Genomic DNA, 18,712 nt, shown 5'->3' on the forward strand with positions numbered 1-18,712 from the left:
AAATGGGGCCGGGCGCGGTGGCTCAAGCCTGTAATCCCAGCACTTTGGGAGGCCGAGACGGGCAGATCACGAGGTCAGGAGATCAAGATCATCCTGGCTAACACGGTGAAACCCCGTCTCTACTAAAAAAATACAAAAAACTAGCCGGGCGAGGTGGCTGGCGCCTGTAGTCCCAGCTACTTGGGAGGCTGAGGCAGGAGAATGGCATAAACCCGGGAGGCGGAGCTTGCAGTGAGCTGAGATCCGGCCACTGCACTCCAGCCCGGGCGACAGAGCGAGACTCCGTCTCAAAAAAAAAAAAAGGGAGAAAATATTTGCAAACTACCCATCTGATAAGAGATTAGGAACCAGAAAATATAAAAAGTAGAAAAAAAAATCCAATAATCTTATCAAAAGATGGGCAAAATATACGAATACACATTACCCAAAAGAAGACACACAAATGGCAAATAGGCATATGAAAAGATGTTCGTCATTGATAATCAGAGATGTGCAAATCAAAACTAAAATGAGATATCATCTTACTCCAGTTAAAATGGCTTTTATCCAAAAGGCAAACAATAACAAATGCTAGTGGGGAGGATGTGAAGAAAAGGGAACCCTTGTACACTGTTGGTGGGAATATAAATTAGTACAACCACTATGAAGGACAGTTTGAAGATTCCTCAAAAAACCTGAAAATGAGTTGGGCACAGTGGCTCACGCCTGCAATCCCAGCACTTCGGGAGGCCAAGGAGGGTGGATCTCCTGAGGTCAGGATTCAAGACCAGCCTTGCCAACATGACGAGACCCTGTCTCTACTAAAAATACAAAAATTAGCCGGGCATGGTGGCGGGTGCCTGTAACCCCAGCTACTTGGGAGGCTGAGGCAGGAGAATTGCCTGAACCCGGTAGGCAGAGGTTGCAGTGAGCCGAGATCATGCCATTGCACCGCAGCTTGGGCAACAAGAGCGAAACTCCATTTCAATTAAAAAAAAAAAAAACTAAAAATGGAACTACCATATGATCCAGCAATCCCACTGCTGGGTATGTACCCAAAAGAAGAAAGGAAATCAGCATATCAAAGGGATATCTCCACTTCTATGTTCCTTGCAGGACTTATAATGGCTAAGATTTGGAAGTCACCTAAGTATCCATCAACAGATGAATGGATAGGGAAAATGTGGCACATATACACAATGGAGTATCATTTAGCCATAAAAATCAATTAGATCCAGTCATTTGCAACAACATGGATCAAACTGGAGATCATTATGTTAAGTGAAATAAGCCAGAAACAGAATGACAAACATCACATATTCTCATGTATTTGTGGGAACTAATAATCAAAACAATTGAACTCATGGCATAGAGAGTAGAAGGATGGTTACCAGAGGCTGGGAAGGGTAGCCATCAAACCATGAAAAGACATGGGGGAACTTTAAATGTATATTATTAAGAGCAAGAAACCAATCTGAAAAGGTCACATAATGTATGATTCCAACTATATGATATCCTGAAAAAGGAAAAGCTCTGGAGAGAGTAAAAAGATCAATGGTTGTGAGTGGTTAAAGAGAAGAAAGGATCAAAAGGTGGAGCTCACAGGATTTTTAGAGGAGTGAAACTATTCTCTGTGATACTACAATGTTATTTTTGTCAAATATATATATTTGTCAAGTGTACAATACCAAGAATTAACTCTAACATAAACAATGAACCTTGGGTAATAGTGATGTGTCAACTGTAACAAACGTACTACTCTGGTGGAGATGTTGATCATGGGAGAGCCTCTACAGGGTTGGGAAGTGTCAGGGGGTGTGTGGGAATACACTGCACTTTCCATTCAATTCTGCTATAAACCTAAAACTGTTTTTAAAAATAAAGTAATTTAAACAAAAAAAGTAAATAGCTTTTTTTTTTCAATTCGTGAATGATTTCTATAAAAAATTCACAAACACACAAGACAGAAAAAGTTCATTGTTTTTAGGAGACCCACAGTAATTAGAAAACAGGAGACATAACCAAGGTCAAATATGAAGGGTGGTATGAACCTATAAAGAAGGCAAATATCAAGAGTGAACTGACCTCAAAATGTTGAACATAGTGATATATCCCTACAATAAAATACTATTAGCATTAAAAAGGAATGAAGTACTACTAATACAAGCCAAAGCATAGATGACCCACAAAAATGTCATGGTAATTGAAAGAACAAAAGACTGTATATTACATGTTTCCATTTATATGAAATGTCCAGAATACACAAATCTGCAGAGACAGAAAACAGAGTAATGGTTGCCAAGGGTTTACTACTATGTACGGAATAGTAGCTTGGTGAGAAATGGGGAGTGACCACTACATGGGCATGGTGTTTCTTTTTAGGATAATGAAAATGTTCTAAAAGTGGACTCTAATGAGGTTTCATAACTCTGTAAATACACAAAAACTGTTGAATTGTACACATTAAATGGGTGAATTTTATGGTATATAGATGCCAGAAAACAGTGAACTGATGTTTACATTTTCAGGTACATGAATGCACATACTACTCAGATTAAGACTAAAAAGGAATCAAATCTGTGTTCAAATCAGGAAATGAATAAAAGAACTAATTCCTTATTCAACACTTATTCTTTGCCAGGAACTGTGCTGGGTGCTTTGTCTTACTCAAGTCCCTTTCATACCATTCTAGATAGGTAACATTTACTCTATTTTTGAAATAGAAACTGTCAAAATATTTGCCAGAGAACATACAACTAGTCAGAGAAAGTCATTGCAAGCTGGAAATCCAACTCCATTCTATTCTCTAAGCTCTCCTGTCTCCCAAAAAGAATAGTCCCATTTCTTGGGACATATGAATTTATGCTAACAGAGGACAAAAATTAATTAAAATGAATGCTTAAGTTGTAGGCAAAGAAAAAAAATCTGTATTATCTCACATAGTCTAGATTATAAACTCTGTAAGAGGAGATGCCATGATGGCTTTATTCTCCTCTATATGTTTAGCTTCTAATAAATATCAATAAAATCTGTTCAATTAAATAAGTGAGAAATACAAAACCACTGAAGCATAATTAACAAGAAGAGACCAAGGACTTCAAAATGGGTTCCCATATTTTACAGTCAGGTTACTACTGTCTTAGGAAGTGTTGTGTCAAAGTATACTCTGAAGAATCATGGATATTTGAAAACCCTTCATAGAACTTGAAGCAAATAAATGAATAATTTTTCCTTTGGAAAACACCCACAGACCAAGAAAATTTGGACTGAATTTCTGAGCAACTCTGGGATTCAAAGAACAGACCATTAGAAAACAAGATAACATCCCTACGTCCAATGCTTGACCAAATGGCCTCTTCAGCTCTGATGGCTTATACAAATCTTCTCCTTAGGTATCCTAATTAGCTAAATCCTAACTGTAAGAATATGATGGTGTTAACGGACCACCCCAAGGGCATGTCCTCTTGAGTTTTTTCCTAGATAGTGAATTATTGACACTTTGCAGTTCTCCACTTACTCTAATGCTCTCCTGCCCATACCACACAACTGATAAAGAAGCCAGAGTTAAGAAGACAGTTTCCCAGCCCACTGAAACCTTAATCTTTGGGAGACAGAGCCAAGAACCTCTGCTTCTAACCTGCCAAACGAACCAATCTGAAGGGCTTATCAAAGAAGCTCAACCTTGTAATAGCCTATGATTTCACTTCTGACACCTAAGAGTCCACAATAAAGTCAAAAGAAATTCAGTAGCATTTTAAAATCACATGTAAAAAACCTTTTAGCTCATGAATTTTATCCCAATGCTACATATTAAAAATTTTTAATATTGGTACATTTTTTCTTATGTTTCCTCACAAGATACAAAAATCTTTTTGTTTCGTCCTTTGTTTTTTGTAAATACCTTGAAACCGGGACTACCCATTAATCCATCCTTTCCATGTCTTCCTGGTTCTCCCTAAAAAATAAATACATGTGCTTTAATATATTTTTGCACTACTTTTTCCCTTTAAAGACAGCTACTATAAGATAGTTTTTATGTAAAGCAAAATATTAAGAGCTTTTTTCTATCAAACTCACAGCAGGTCCAGGGAGGCCAGGGAAGCCAGCATTCCCCTTTTCACCTTTTGCACCCTGTATCGAAAATAAACACTTAAAACACGATCTTTACAATAATGTTTTCAAGTTCTAACCAAAACTTAAATAGAAAAGCTACTAAGTTAACAACATTACTAGTAAAAATTCATGGAACTACAACTCATGTTGACTCTGCAAAGTACTATTTTACCAAACCAGTGGATACAATATCAAGACATTAAAAATGTTGATAGATGCACAATTATCATGACAAGCATCTAAACATAGAAATAACATCTTGGCAAAATTAAAAAGCAATGAGTATTTTAAATATTTTTCCTCAGTATGAGGAACTAGAAAGGCCCATAACATCAAATTTCAGTGGACATGTTTTTTTTTTTGTTTTTGTTTTTTTGATACGGGGTCTCGCTCTGTCACCCAGGTTGGAGTGCAGTGGTGCAATCTCGGCTCACTGCAACCTCCATCTCCTGGGTTCATGCCATTCTCCTGCCTCAGCCTCCCAAGTAGCTGGGACTGCAGGCACCCGCCACCACGCCTGGCTAAATTTTTTGTCTTTTTAGTAGAGACAGGGTTTCACCGTGTTAGTCATGATGGTCTCGATCTCCCAACCTCATGATCTGTCCGCCTTGGCCTCCCAAAGTGCTGGGATTACAGGCGTGAGCCACCATGCCCAGCCTTCAGTGGACATATTTTTAAGCAACTACTGCTTCCTAAGGCATCTCTCACTGTAAATCTTTTTTTTTTTTTTTTTGAGACAGAGTCTTGCTCTGTCACCCAGGCTAGAGTGCAGTGGTACGATCTCAGCTCACTGCAACCTCCGCCTCCCGGGTTCAAGTGATTCTCCTGCCTCAGCCTATGGAGCAGCTGGGATTACAGGTGCCCGCCACTATGCCCAGTTACTTTTTGTATTTTTAGTAGAGATGGGGTTTCGCCATGTTGGCCAGGCTGGTCTCGAACTGCTGACTTCATGATCCACCCGCCTCAGCCTCCCAAAGTGCTGGAATTACATGCGTGAGCCACTGCGCCCAGCCTGTAAATCTTTTAAAAGCTCAGAATGATCGACAATACAACATAGTCTTACAGGATACCATGCATAGCAGTCTGCAGTCACCAGTTCTTTTTTTTCCCCCCATTGTTCTGAATTAATCCCATAAGAAGGGTGAACAAAGCTAACTGCTCTAACACTGGGCTAGAACTCAATTCAAGTTTTCTGTTTCCATTACATTAAAAGTTCAATATGAATACTTTGTTGTATGATCTACACTTCCCTTTTTGCCATAAAATCCAGGTGATCCTTTGTCTCCTTTGGCACCCATTTCACCCTAAAAGACAAAATATAAATAGCGAATATTAAAGAAATATCAATATTGTTCTCTTAAAGAAAAAATACAGATTACAAGCAACAGAGTTTAATATGCCAAAAGCAAAACAAAATAGAAAAAAAAATTTAAAGTTTGCTTCAAAAAGCCCTCATTTCCAGGCTTTCTAAAGAAAATTTTAAAAAATAACATTTAGTGCTATAGCAGGGCTTATAGTTTAAGGCTTATATTTAAGAAAACTTGCATAGAGTATAGCATCAATTTTTAAATACTATAAAATCATACACTTATAATGAGACTTTAAAGGGAATTTTGTAAAGTTTTGTATAAACTAATATTAATCTTAGCCCATTGTTTACTTTATCTTTAATTATACATGAGTATTTATTTATAACACATTTGTAATATAAAGGTACTTTAAATTTGAATTTTAAAAATGGCATTGCTATATTTAAAAGACACAGATTTCTTCAACCTTTGATCCTGGCATGCCATGAAGCCCAGGAAAACCAGGAAGTCCACGATCACCCTGAAAATAAAATTGAAATTAATTAAAGAAAAACCATTCCAGCCTAAACAATATAATCACATATTCTTCAATCTCACCCTTGTCAAAATCCACTTCAAATATATCTGCAAACAGTTCAATTCATATCAGCATTAAATCCTATCTCTATGAAAAATTATCCTCACTTTTCAGGGTTTCATTTATAATCAGGGAAGAAAAGTATTTTGGAGTTAAGAAAATCTCACTAGCAATCCTGACTCCACCCTTAGTTAGCCACCATCTATTCTGAAAGTCTTAGGCTTTTACAGGGGAAAGACACATGAATTAATTGAAATGATCTAGACCCAATACACTCAGGAAACAGTTAACCTCTAAGGTCCTATCCAGCTCAGTAATGAAAGATTCTAAACATAAAGTCTCAACACAGACTAGGACTCTGTGGAATTTTTAAAAATTGCTTATCTTACTAATTACTCACAGAAGGTATATGTTCATATGTGTCTATAAACATGAAGGCCCTAAGTTTTCTCCAAAAGAGAAAAGATGAAGAAAAGTCATAACAACTTGATATTTAGTAGATATAGGTTTAGTATTTAGTTCAGCGGGATATGTTGGATGGTATTGCTTTAGTTTCAAAATCTTTATTGTGAAGACACAGTAAATAAAGAACCAATGACTTTCATGGAAAAATTTGGGTCAGATTCACTTTTATCTAGACAAATTAAGATATTACACACAAGCAATTAATTATACTCCTAGCTTGTCTGGTAGACATATTAAAGATTATATCATCTGTGACTGATGTAATTTTTATAAAAGTTATTCATTCACATGATTTAAAGAGTGATATATTTATTCAAGGCTCATAGAACCCTCCAAAGGCAACATTTTTTATTCCAAAATTCCTCATCTCTTTGAGTTCAAATCACCAAACCATATGGTTATAGCTACATTTTCCATTTTCTGCATTATCTACTGACTTCCCACCATGAACGCAGAGGATTAATCTCTCATAGCACCCAACACCTCCTCCCCATCTCCACTTCTAACAGACACAAATCCCCTTAACCCTCAATTACAGCTTTGGTTAAATCAGTAGTCAGGGTTTATTTTGTTAAGATTTGCAGATAAGCTAAAAATATATTCTCATTCCTTGCCTTTTCTTGCCCAAGTGTTTATATTTCTTGGAGCCAAATATTGCCATTTTAATCGTTTAGTTTCCTATAAACTTATTGTTATATTGAACTCCAAAATCTTTCCAACTTTCCAACAATCACTTCTGATTGTATTCATTTGCATTGAAAATTTCATTTTCTTTAATAAATATCTCCTAGACCTGTCTCATTTCAGTATGAATTTGATGTTCTTTGTCTCTGAGTTCATTATCTTGTTTAGGGGAATATACTATCCAATGGTTTCCTGAGAAGGAATACATAGGAGATTACTTTCTGATACCTTAAATCTCTGAAAATGTCCTTATTCTATTCACTTATATAATTGATTATAATTTCAAATTTTTAAATCAGACTTTTGAAGGCTCTGCTTCATTCAGTTCTTGAGTTCAATGTCACTAATGAGATGTGTGAAGCCTTTCTGATTCCTGATCATTTGTATGTAGCCTTTTGTTTCTTGTGTGTTTTGGGGGGCCAGGAGTGGGAGGGTAGGGGTGGTAGGACTGGTGCAGTTTTTTCCCTGAAGAAGCTTGCAGATCTTCCTCTTGTTTCCAGTGTCTTGAAGTATTATACTATTATACACGATGTGGTCTATAACCATCCATTATGCTAGGCACTCTGTAAGTCTTTTCATCTATTGAGAACTAATGCCCATACAAGTGGACATCTCGGACTACACTTCCAAGCTCCATCCCCATCCATACATCACATAAACAGGTTCCTGTCAGCCACCTGTAAGCATAAGAATAGACATACGATTGTGCTGGAAGGTCTTTAGGAAGACAAAAGCAGGAAAGGGGACAGCAAATCCTGGAAATGGCATTGGGCTAGATTGTTCAGGGACTGCCAGAATCTAATATCTAGAATATGTTTTTTGTTTGTTTGTTTTTGGTTAAAGCTCAATGGTGTGATGGAATGTGTTCTTCAGGTTCTGAAAACTCCTCACTCAACACTGAGGAACACAGCTGAAGCAGGGTCTAGCAGGGGTTCTGCCTCCCTGAGAGCATTAATGACAGGGTTTTTTCAAGTCTTCCTCTCACTATCTTGCATCAGTTTCTTCCAAGACTTTTGTTTGTTGATCTTTAACGTTCCTGTGATATTTGGTGATTCTTTATTGTCAGCTCATATGGAGGTTGACAGGAGAATCTCTCAGTGGGTAGAGTTCAATTACTCTGAACTTCACTATAATGTGGCCTTGTGTCATTTCATTGGATGCTGTTCTAGATGTCAGTAGATTTCCCATAGGAGGATCTTCTATGTCTCTAGTTTATAGGACTGGCTGACAGCATTCCGGAGGCCAGACAGAGGAAGAGGAGAAGGAGGTTGCCACATGAGTAACTATCGCCAACTCCCATTGTTTTAGTTTTGTTTTGTATTGCTTTTTGAGATGGAGTTTTGCTCCTTCACCCAGTCTGGAGTGAAGTGGCATGATCTCGGCGCACTGCAACCTCTGCCCCCCAGGTTCAAGTGATTCTCCTGCCTCAGCCTCCTAAGTAGCTGGGATTACAGGTGCCCACCACAATGCCTGGCTAATTTTCATATTTCTAGTAGAGACAGGGTTTCACCATGTTGGCAAGGCTGGTCTCAAACTGCTGACCTCAGGTGATCTACCTGCCTCGGCCCCCCAAAGTGCTAGAATTACAGGCATGAGCCACCATGCTCAGCCTACTCCCATTGTTTTAATTTTAGTATAACTCTCCCTCTTCTCCCCAGGCTGGAGACCTTCAGCTTTCTCTTCTCCAGAAAATAAACTTTTGTGTTTCTGCTACAGTGGAAGAGAGATTCACTTAGCTACACAGAGTTGAGGAAGGGATAATGGGATTTAACTGTTCTTAAATGCACAGTCATGTTTGCATTTTTAACTCTGCTTTCACCTCCATTTTAGAAACATTGATATTATCATTTCCTGAACCTGTGGAGTATCTGTACACATGTGTACATATGAGTGTGTGTGTACTGGCCAAAAGGGGGCCTCTGTTATATAAATCAGATCTCTTCTAATTTTAGGATTCAGCTTCCCAGTATCCTAGAATGCACATAATATAGTGACTGGTGATACAACCTTGACTTTATAAACGAGAGCAACACTCAGAGAGACTAGAGCAACAAGAGGGAAAAACACAAGTCCCCGAATGAGTTTGCAGACAAGCAATTACACGAGAAAAATAAACTTCTTTCTCATTTAAACTACTGCATTTGGTCTATTTATTATAGATCTTTGCCATCCACCTAACAAATACAAAGAATAACTATGTTTCCAGTCTAAAAGGAACCATATTTTTTAGCTTATACTAAATGCCTTTCTCAAGAATAACAGCTTCCTCTGTTGTGTGTGTGTGTATGTGAGAGAGAGAGAGAGACAGAAAGACTGAGAGAGAGGTAGGGAGAGAAAAGACCCAATAAAAGCCTATAACACCCTAGAACTAACTATTCCCCAAATTCAACAATTTACTCAAACAGGACAAAAGAAAAAATAAATAAATTTTAGGGGAAGACCAAACAACACAAGAAAACTGGATGTTCTTTCCCCTACCATATGAACTCCTAATACAAGAACCTAACCCAAACTACCTTTTGAATAAATATATATTCAAAGTGTGTGTGTGTGTCATTCAAAGGGTGTGTGTGTGTGTGTATATATATATATATAAAATATATATGTATAATTTCAAATTATATATTTGGAAATTAAAATTCCAAATTTTATATATGTATATTATATATATATATTTTTTTTCCCTTCTGCTTGGAGCAGAAGGAGCGAGCAGAGTTCTGAGAGATAGAAAGAGGACTGAAGTTAAGAGAATAATCTGAGTTGACTATTTAGAAAACTCTAAATTGAGATAACCAGTTAAAGGCCGAGCTAGACTAAGATATACTATTAATAAGATGGAATTCAGCTGGGTAACGAATGCTTAATAAAACTATAGGAGAAAGAGGTAAGCTGGGATTCCCTATTAAAGCTGAACAAAGTCCAAGCTATGACTTCCATTCTCTGGTTACAAGTTATAAAAGACATAATATCCAAACTTTCCTTTACTGGAGATGGCAAACAGATCTCAGATGAAGTAGGAAACTAGGAACATCCACTCACGTTGGGACAGAAAAAATACAAAGTCTGGACAAAGCTACTCGTATGTGCAGAAGGAAAGTTTTTAAGTATAGTAAAAAGTATAGTATCCATGTTAACATAAATTAGTGTGAGAGAGAAAGAAAGAAGGAGAGAGAGAGCAAGCAGCAGCAAGTTGTCAGCGAAACTGTTGGGGAATATTGAAACAATATGTACAAAATATGGAACACAAAAAAGTATGGCTCAAACACATCATACTCAATCAAGTTATTTATAAGGTTAAATAGCAATGGATAGCAAAGAAGAGATAAAGTTGGGCCAAAGCCTATCCAGGATGGGCATATAACATAAAAGATAAATGTCTCCCATGTTGGCCTCTGAGCCACTGGGTCATCTGTTACTATAATGCAGCTTAGCCTAAGTTAATTAGTACAGTTGGAATATTAAAAATAAGAGACTGCCAAAACAACAATATTAAAATGTATATATGTCATTGGCTTTGGGGACAGGTAGTGACCAATGAAAAACAATTATTGAAGGTTGAAAAAATGGTGTCTTATGTAAAATAGTGGTGAAATAATTGATAAAAAGCCTGGCTTGTAATAACTTGCACAGGCAAATAATGTATCAAATGAACTTACAGCTAGAGGTAAAGAACTGAGGAAACAGAATGTAAATATATATTATGAATTGACTATTATTGGCAGTATTTGACAAGGTACTATTTTTAAAAAATATGAGCTCAGAAAATAATTGGCCAGGTTGCAAGTAGTAGTTAAAAGAAATAGACCAAGTGTAAAGATACTGGGATTGGGAGATACAATTGTTTTTCTCATCTCTAATGTAATGGGGAATACTCTTAAAAAATAAAAGTCCAGTAAAAACTCAGCCTCTGGGAGGGATGAAATCAAAGATATGGCTATTAACACCACTCTTAAAATCTCTGAGTCCATTAAGAGGAGGTTCAATAAATTCTGTCAAGCCGGACAGTGTGGCTCATGAAAAATAAACAAAGGGTGTAGTGGATGCCTGATTAATTTAGGTTACCTATTATTAAGTGTAGAGAAGGAGATGTGATCGAAACAAGATTGTGAATGCTGCTATTGGCTGGAATCAAAAGTCAAAAACATAAAATTGCAAATACACACACTCATATACATATACTATATGCTGTTGAGAGAGTTATTATATAATACCAAAGGAACCACCAACCTGAACTAAAAGAGACTCTGCCTGTTTGAGATTTAAAACGAAAACAAAGTTACCCTGTATTTGCACTATTTTTAATAGTTTTTCCGGACTACCAACAAATTTAGACAAATATAGAAATAAGGCTAAAAATAAAAGGAAGAAAAATTATTTTTAAGATTACACCTCTAATGTGTCAATAGATCTCATAACCTAAATGAGTAAGAGAAATGAATTCACTTGGTGCTTTAAAAATATAAAAAATAAATAGCTTTTTATATATATAATATAGCCAATATGAAAAATATTATTAAAGGGCTCCATTTATAATAAAAATGAAAAAGAGATAAAAAAATTTAGGTTAAAATAAAATTGGGTAATGCTCAGGACTAATACCAAAAAACTCAAGATTGAAGTAAAAAGAAAAGTAAGCCATAATCTTGAATAGCAATTGGAGAGTTGTCAGTGCTTCTAAAACTAATCCATATGTGCAAAGGAATCCTAATTGAAATGTGAATAGCAATTTCTAAAAAACTGAAGGAAAGATGCTGAGCTTTATCTGGAAAAATAAGTATTCAAAAATAGCCAGGAAAATTTTGATTATAAAGAATAATGAGGAAGGATTAGCCCTGCCAATATTAAGTCAGATCATGAAGTGACAATAATTAAAACAATTCTGCAGTGGAGAAGATGTGGACAGGTCAATGGAATAGAATGAAAAGCCAAAACACCAGGCCCAAATGAAAATGGAAATTTAATGGAAATAAATGTAGAAAAAAGTGGTATTCCATGAATACTATGGCAACTGGCTATTTATTTAGGAAAATGATTTTATAAAATAAGAGTGCTGATATGGTTTTGGCTGTGTCCCCACCCAAATCTCATCTTGAATTGTACCTCCCACAATTCTTACTTGTCGTGGGAGGAACCCAGTGGGAGGTAATTGAATCATGGGGGCGCATCTTTCTCGTGCTGCTCTCATAATAGTGAATATCTCACAAGATCTGATGGTTTTAAAAATGGGAGTTTCTCTCCACAAGCTGTCTCTTTGCCTGCTGCCATCCATGTAAGACTTGACTTGCTCCTCCTTTGCCCCCACCATGATTGTGAGGCCTCCCCAGCCACATTAAACTGTAAGTCCATTAAACCTCTTTCTTTTGTAAATTGCCCAGTCTCAGTTATGTCTTTACCAGCAGTGTGAAAATGAACTAATCCATTAATTGGTACCAGTAGAGTGGGGTGTTGTTGAAAAGATACCCAAAAATGTGGAAGCAACTTTGGAATTGGGTAACCAGCAGAGGTTGGAACAGTTTGGAAGACTCAGAAGAACACAGGAAAATGTGAGAAGTTTTGAACTTCCTAGAGACTTGTTGAATGACTTTGACCAAAATGCTGACAATGACATAAGACAATGAAACCCAGGTTCAGGTGATCTCAGATGGAGATGAGAAACTTGTTGGGAACTGGAGTAAAAGCAACTCTTGTTATGCTTTAGCAAAGAGGCTGGTGGCATTATTCCCCTGCCCTAAAAATTCGTGGAATTTTGAATTTGAGAGAGATTATTTAGGGTATCTGGCAGAAGAAATTTCTAGGGAGCTAGGCATTCAAGAGGTAACTTGGGTGCTGTTAAAGGTATTCAGTTTTATAAATGAAGTAGAGTATAAAAGTTTGGAAAATTTGCAGCCTGATAATGTGATAGAAAGAAAATTTCATTTTCTGAGGAGAAATTTAAGCTGGCTGCAGGAATTTGCATAAGTAACAAGCAGCTGAATGTTAATCTCCAAGAAAATGGCAAAAATGTCTTCAGGTCATGTCGGAGGTCTTCATGGCAGCCCCTCCCATCACAGGCCTGGAGGCCTATGAGGAAAAAATGGTTTCATGGGCCAGGGTCAGGGCCCCCTTGCTCTGTGCAGCCTAGTGACTTGGTGCCCTGCGTTCCAGCCATTCCAGCCATGGCTAAAAGGGACCAAGGTACAGCATGAGCCATTGCTTCAGAGGGTGCAGGCTCCAAGCCTTGGCAGCTTCCATGTGGTGTTGACACTGCAGATGCACAGAAGTCAAGAATTGAGGTTTGGGAACCTCCACCTAGACTTCAGAGGATGTATGGAAATGCCTGGATGCCCATGCAGAAGTTTGCTGCAGGGGCAGGGTCCTGATGGAAAACCTCTGCTTGGGCAGTGAGGAAGGGAAATGTGGGGTTGGAGCCCCCATACAGAGTCCCAACTAGGGCACTGCCTATTGGAGCTGTGAGAAGAAGGTCACCATCCTCCAAATCCCACAATGGTATATCTACCGACGGCTTGCACCACACACCTGGAAAAGCCACAGATACTCAATGCCAACCTGTGAAAGCAATTGGGAGGGAGGCTGTACCCTGCAAAGCTACAGAGGCAGAGCTGCCTGAGACCATGGGAATCCACTTCTTGCATCAGCGTGACCTGGATGTAAGACATGGAGTCAAAGGAGAGCATTTTGGAGCTTTAAGATATGACTGCACCACTGGATTTCAGACTTGCATAGGGCCTTTAGCCCCTTCATTTTGGTCAATTTCTCCCATTTGGAATAGGAGTATTTATCCAATGCCTGTACTCCTATTTTATCTAGGAAGTAACTAACTTGCTTTTGATTTTACTGGCTCATAGGTGGAAAGGACTTGCCTGTCTCAAATGAGACTTTGGACTATGGACTTTTGAGTTAATGCTGAAATGAGTTAAGACTTTGGGGTACTGTTGGGAAGGCATGATTGGTTTTGAAATGTGAAGACATAAGATTTGGGAGGGAACAGGAGTGAAATGATATGGTTTGGCTATGTCCCCACCCAAATCTCATATTGAATTTTAACTTCCATAATTCCCACTTGTTGTGGGAGGAACCCAGAAGGAGGTAATTGAATCACAGGGCGGGTCTTTCCTGTGCTGTTCTCGTGATAGTGAATAAGTCTCACGAGATCTGATCACTTAAAAAACAGGAGTTTCCCTGCATAAACTCTTTCTCTTTGCCTGCTGCCATCCATGTAAGACGTGACTTGCTCCTCCTTTCCTTCCACCATGACTGTGAGGCCTCCCCAGTCACATGGAACTTTAAGTCCATTAAGCCTCTTTCTTTTGTAAATTGCCCAGTCTCAGGTATGTCTTTATTAGCAGTGTGGAAACAGACTAATACAAATGCTCATCTGACTTTACTCCAAAAACCAAAAATTTCACTGTTAAAAATAAAATAATAAAATTACAAAAATAAAATCATCAGTAATTATAATCAACATGCTAGAATGTGCAATCTTTCTATTTATATACAAAGATAGGAGGAAAAAAAGAAGAAAAAACTACTTTACATGAAAATGAAAATTTTCTCTATGGTTAAAATTTCAAAAACCAAGTCAAAACACATAATACAACCCAGAAAAGATATTTTCACACACACAAACAACAACTTACGAAATGCATATGAAAATCAATTTTTAAAAGGATCACAGCCCAGTAGAAAAATAAAAGATATGAGAAAATCGGAAAATTACAGAGAAGTAACACAATGCCCCCAAAGTGCAGGTCAAGATACCTTACCCAACTCACTAATAAAGCAATGAAAATCAAATCAGTATCATCTCTAAATTATACTGGTGAAAAATAGAATTAAAAAAAAAAAGCAGTGCTGATAAGAATGTGAGGAAGGATATTTTCATACACTTGTTGAAAGAGAATCAACTTTCTGGGAACTCAATAAGCAATTTAAATCAAAGTTTAACTATGAAATTAACACTTTGATCCAATAATCAATTTCACTTCTGAGAATTTTTCCTGTTGATAAACTCATGAAAAACTACTGAGAAATATATTCAGAGATGTTTCTTACAGTCTTATTGGTAATACCAAAATAATAAAAATAAATAAAGAACCAAGGCAATCTTTCTTAGAGATTTCTTAAATTTTATAAAAACAGTCCCTACATTGTATAGCTATGATTAACCTTTTCTTTATACTTTCTCTCATGAAGTCTTTCCAATTTTTAACTTTCCTTTAAACTCCTAGAGAATTTTATTTGACTTTCTTCTTTGGCACTTAACATTAACTATCTTGAAATACAATTACTTTGTGTTATATCCTTTACCAGACTCCAACCTCTTTGAGGAAACAATTCATCCATAACTCATTCCTATTTTTTTCTTGGTACAACTACTATTTACCAATATCCAGATTCCTCTCCACTGTCTGGCATATGGGAAGTCACACTTACCTAATCTGTTAAAATCCATGTGGTTTGCACAATTTGCTCTAGTTAATTAAACATGAATGGTAGTGATTTAAAAGCCTATGTTTGATTCTCTCTACACCTGCCACCATAATTAGTCATGATCTAGATGGTGAAATTTATGTTAATCTGAGTCTCCCTGTGAAGACACGGGAAGCTCCTCACTGCTGCTGATAAATATGTAGTTTGATGAGCAATAAACCTTTGATGTTTTAAGCTACAAGCATTTGGGGTTTGATTGTTATTGTAGCATAAGCTACTCTAGCCTACCTATTGTCTTGCTTGTGATTAATAATAATTTGCTGAATATACAGAATGTTTTCATTTCCCAAAACACAGTCAACACTCCTGAGTGCTCAAAGAAAATTTCAATAAAACAAATATTTGGGGGAGTCACACTCTTGGTCCTATCAGAGTTTACAAGTGATTAAAGTCAAAGAGAATCCAAGATAGTAAGATAATTCCACTTCCCAGAGGCTGCTTTCCAAACCTTTCATGACTAATATAACTTTGATGAGCCTGTCCATCTTTTGAGTCAATCTAGAGTCATAGTCTTCAGTCAGGTCAAGATTATTTTGGGGCCAGCAAAAGAACATGAGAACTACTATTTTTTAAATTCATTAAAAAAGTCTTCGTGGCCGGGCGCGGTGGCTCAAGCCTGTAATCCCAGCACTTTGGGAGGCCGAGATGGGCGGGTCATGAGGTCAGGAGATCAAGATCATCCTGGCTAACACGGTGAAACCCAGTCTCTACTAAAAACTACAAAAAACTAGCCGGGCGTGGTGGCGGGCGCCTGTAGTCCCAGCTACCCAGGAGGCTGAGGCGGGAGAATGGCGTGAACCTGGGAGGCGGAGCTTGCAGTGAGTTGAGATCCGGCCACAGCACTCCAGCCTGGGTGACAGAGCGAGACTCCATCTCAAAAAAAAAAAAAAAAAGTCTTCGTGTGTGCGTGTTTCAAATTCACAGAATACTTTGCCCAGTAGCACAGATATATAATTTTTATATATGAGGCTACATGTCTAAAAGTCTTTTACTGCAATACATTTTGCAATTTAAAGGTTTGATGACCTATGATATAAAATGAACTATCGTCTTCCCTAGAGAGAAATGTAGACCATGAACACTCTAATGGCCCAGTCAGCATGACCGTGAGTACTCATCCATCTGCTCCCTCCCCTGCCTATCTTCTGGCTCCTGACAGGCATTCAGGGATTCTTCTCACAGTGCAAGCAGTAGACTAAAAGAGGCACAAGTCACACAGTGAAAAACTACTCTGGCCAAAGCAGAAAAATACAGGAAAAAGAAAGCCAGATTGGGATCAAGGTATTTTATTTCAACCCCCTAGATCCTTAAGTAACTTTACACAAATGACTTAAGCTCTTCATTTTTCAGTTTTCCAAAATGTAAAATAAGGATAATTTACTTCACAATTAATATAAAATGAGCACAATATGACTTACTGTACTAACCCCACAGGACTTTTTGTGAGGATTTAATGTGAAGGGGATTGCATATGGACAAAATCGATGCAAAAACATATCCAGGAATAAAATAGAAAAAGGTACGCACCACAGTAAAAACTCTGCAAGCACCCAATACATAAAGTTTTGTACAGATCTGCTGCTTCTTTTCCATTCAGGAAAAATAAAAGCAAAAACAACAACAACAAAAATACAAATCCTAAGTCTTACACAAGCTCAGGCAATAATGACTTATGGGAAACTATTTTAATCTACTAAAATAATTCCTCTCTTTAACACAGTGATGGGGATTCCATTTGAGGTTTGGGATTACCGTTGAACTACTCATGCCTACAAAAGAAATAGATTTCCGAACTTCTACTACTGAGTCTCTACAGTAGTTTCTCAATGACCATACAACAGAAGATACCTAAAGAGAAGATAAAAATCGAGTTTAGAACCAACAAAATATAAAGCATTCTACAAAAATTCAATAAAAGTTTTAAGTTTCCTTAATAATACCAGTAGAAAAAAAGGGGAAAAAAGGACAGAAGAGGAATAACAGCCAATAAATAAGGCAAGACATGGAATTAACGGTTCTTCATAATAAACTAAGATGTTAAATCCATTATATAGCTTTAAAAGAAAAAAGGTTGAAAGATCAGGAGATAATCAAGATTGCAAAAACAGTCACAGAATTAGTTAAAACCTGAGCACACATAAGTCAGCACCATGTGTACAGGAAGGACACTCAACAATGCCTAATATCAGAGAATACTTAGGGAGGGCAGAGCTACTGCTGCTTGGGGAGAAAATCCTCTAAGGATTTTTTTTTTTTTTTAAGGAAATTGCAGTTTTTGCCATTGAAAGTAATGGCAAAAATCGCAATTACTTTTGCACCAACCTAATAGTACCACCACTTCTATAAAAAGTAGAGATATTTGTTTTCTGAAAACCCCTGATTGTAACAACTCCAAGTTTCTCCAGATTCAGAAGAAGCCAAATATTTTTTGGAAAAGAGATTGTGCATATGTGTATGTCTGTATTTAATATTCTTATTATTTACTATAGTAATTAATCATATCAATAATTATTACTGTAATTATAAAATATATGCATATATATTTTATATATACATTTATACCCATATATGTTTATACTTCTTAATATTACAATAATAAAATCTCTTAATGAGGAAGGGGAAGAGGACAGGGCTGAATCCTGGAGGCACCCAACATTTAGAGAATGTGTGGAAGAGGAAGAGAAAGAGCCAATGAGAAAACATGAAAAGGTAACTAGTGATGACAAGGAAAAATCTAGGAGCATGCAGTATCCCAGAAGCCAAGAGAAGAAATTGTCCCAAGAAGGAAGGAATAGTCAACAATGTCAAATGCTATAGAGACATACAACAAGACAAGAAGAAATAATTGAAAAATACTGACTACTGGATTTCAAAGATGGAAGACTGGTGATCTAAATATGCAGCAGAAGGTTGGGATGGAAGTCCTGTTAGAGTGGGTCAGAGAGAGAAATGGGAGTGAAAATGTGCAGGGAATAAAGGCAAACCTTTTGGAGCACTTGTACTACAATAAGAAACAGGGAAATGGCCTGGTAGCTAAAGGAAGCTGTGTGGTAGAGGAAGTGGGGGAGGTTTGGGTGGTTTCAAATGGATCATC

General features: G+C 37.2%; 1 protein-coding gene across 3 annotated transcripts in view; it reads right to left on the minus strand.

The window, feature by feature from the left end:
- COL21A1 (collagen type XXI alpha 1 chain) overlaps positions 1 to 18,712 on the minus strand; it is a 201,247-nt gene that overhangs the window by 62,117 nt on the left and 120,418 nt on the right. For all 3 annotated transcript variants that reach the window (XM_033217499.1, XM_033217498.1, XM_033217500.1), the window contains 4 exons: positions 5,869 to 5,922; positions 5,343 to 5,396; positions 4,057 to 4,110; positions 3,881 to 3,934 (listed from right to left, as the gene is read on the minus strand). In XM_033217499.1, the coding sequence (XP_033073390.1) occupies positions 3,881 to 3,934; positions 4,057 to 4,110; positions 5,343 to 5,396; positions 5,869 to 5,922 (216 nt within the window). The remainder of the gene's footprint in view (positions 1 to 3,880; positions 3,935 to 4,056; positions 4,111 to 5,342; positions 5,397 to 5,868; positions 5,923 to 18,712) is intronic.

Source organism: Trachypithecus francoisi, unplaced genomic scaffold, assembly GCF_009764315.1.
Source record: "Trachypithecus francoisi isolate TF-2019V2 unplaced genomic scaffold, Tfra_2.0 Lachesis_group10, whole genome shotgun sequence".
NCBI lineage: Eukaryota > Metazoa > Chordata > Mammalia > Primates > Cercopithecidae > Trachypithecus > Trachypithecus francoisi.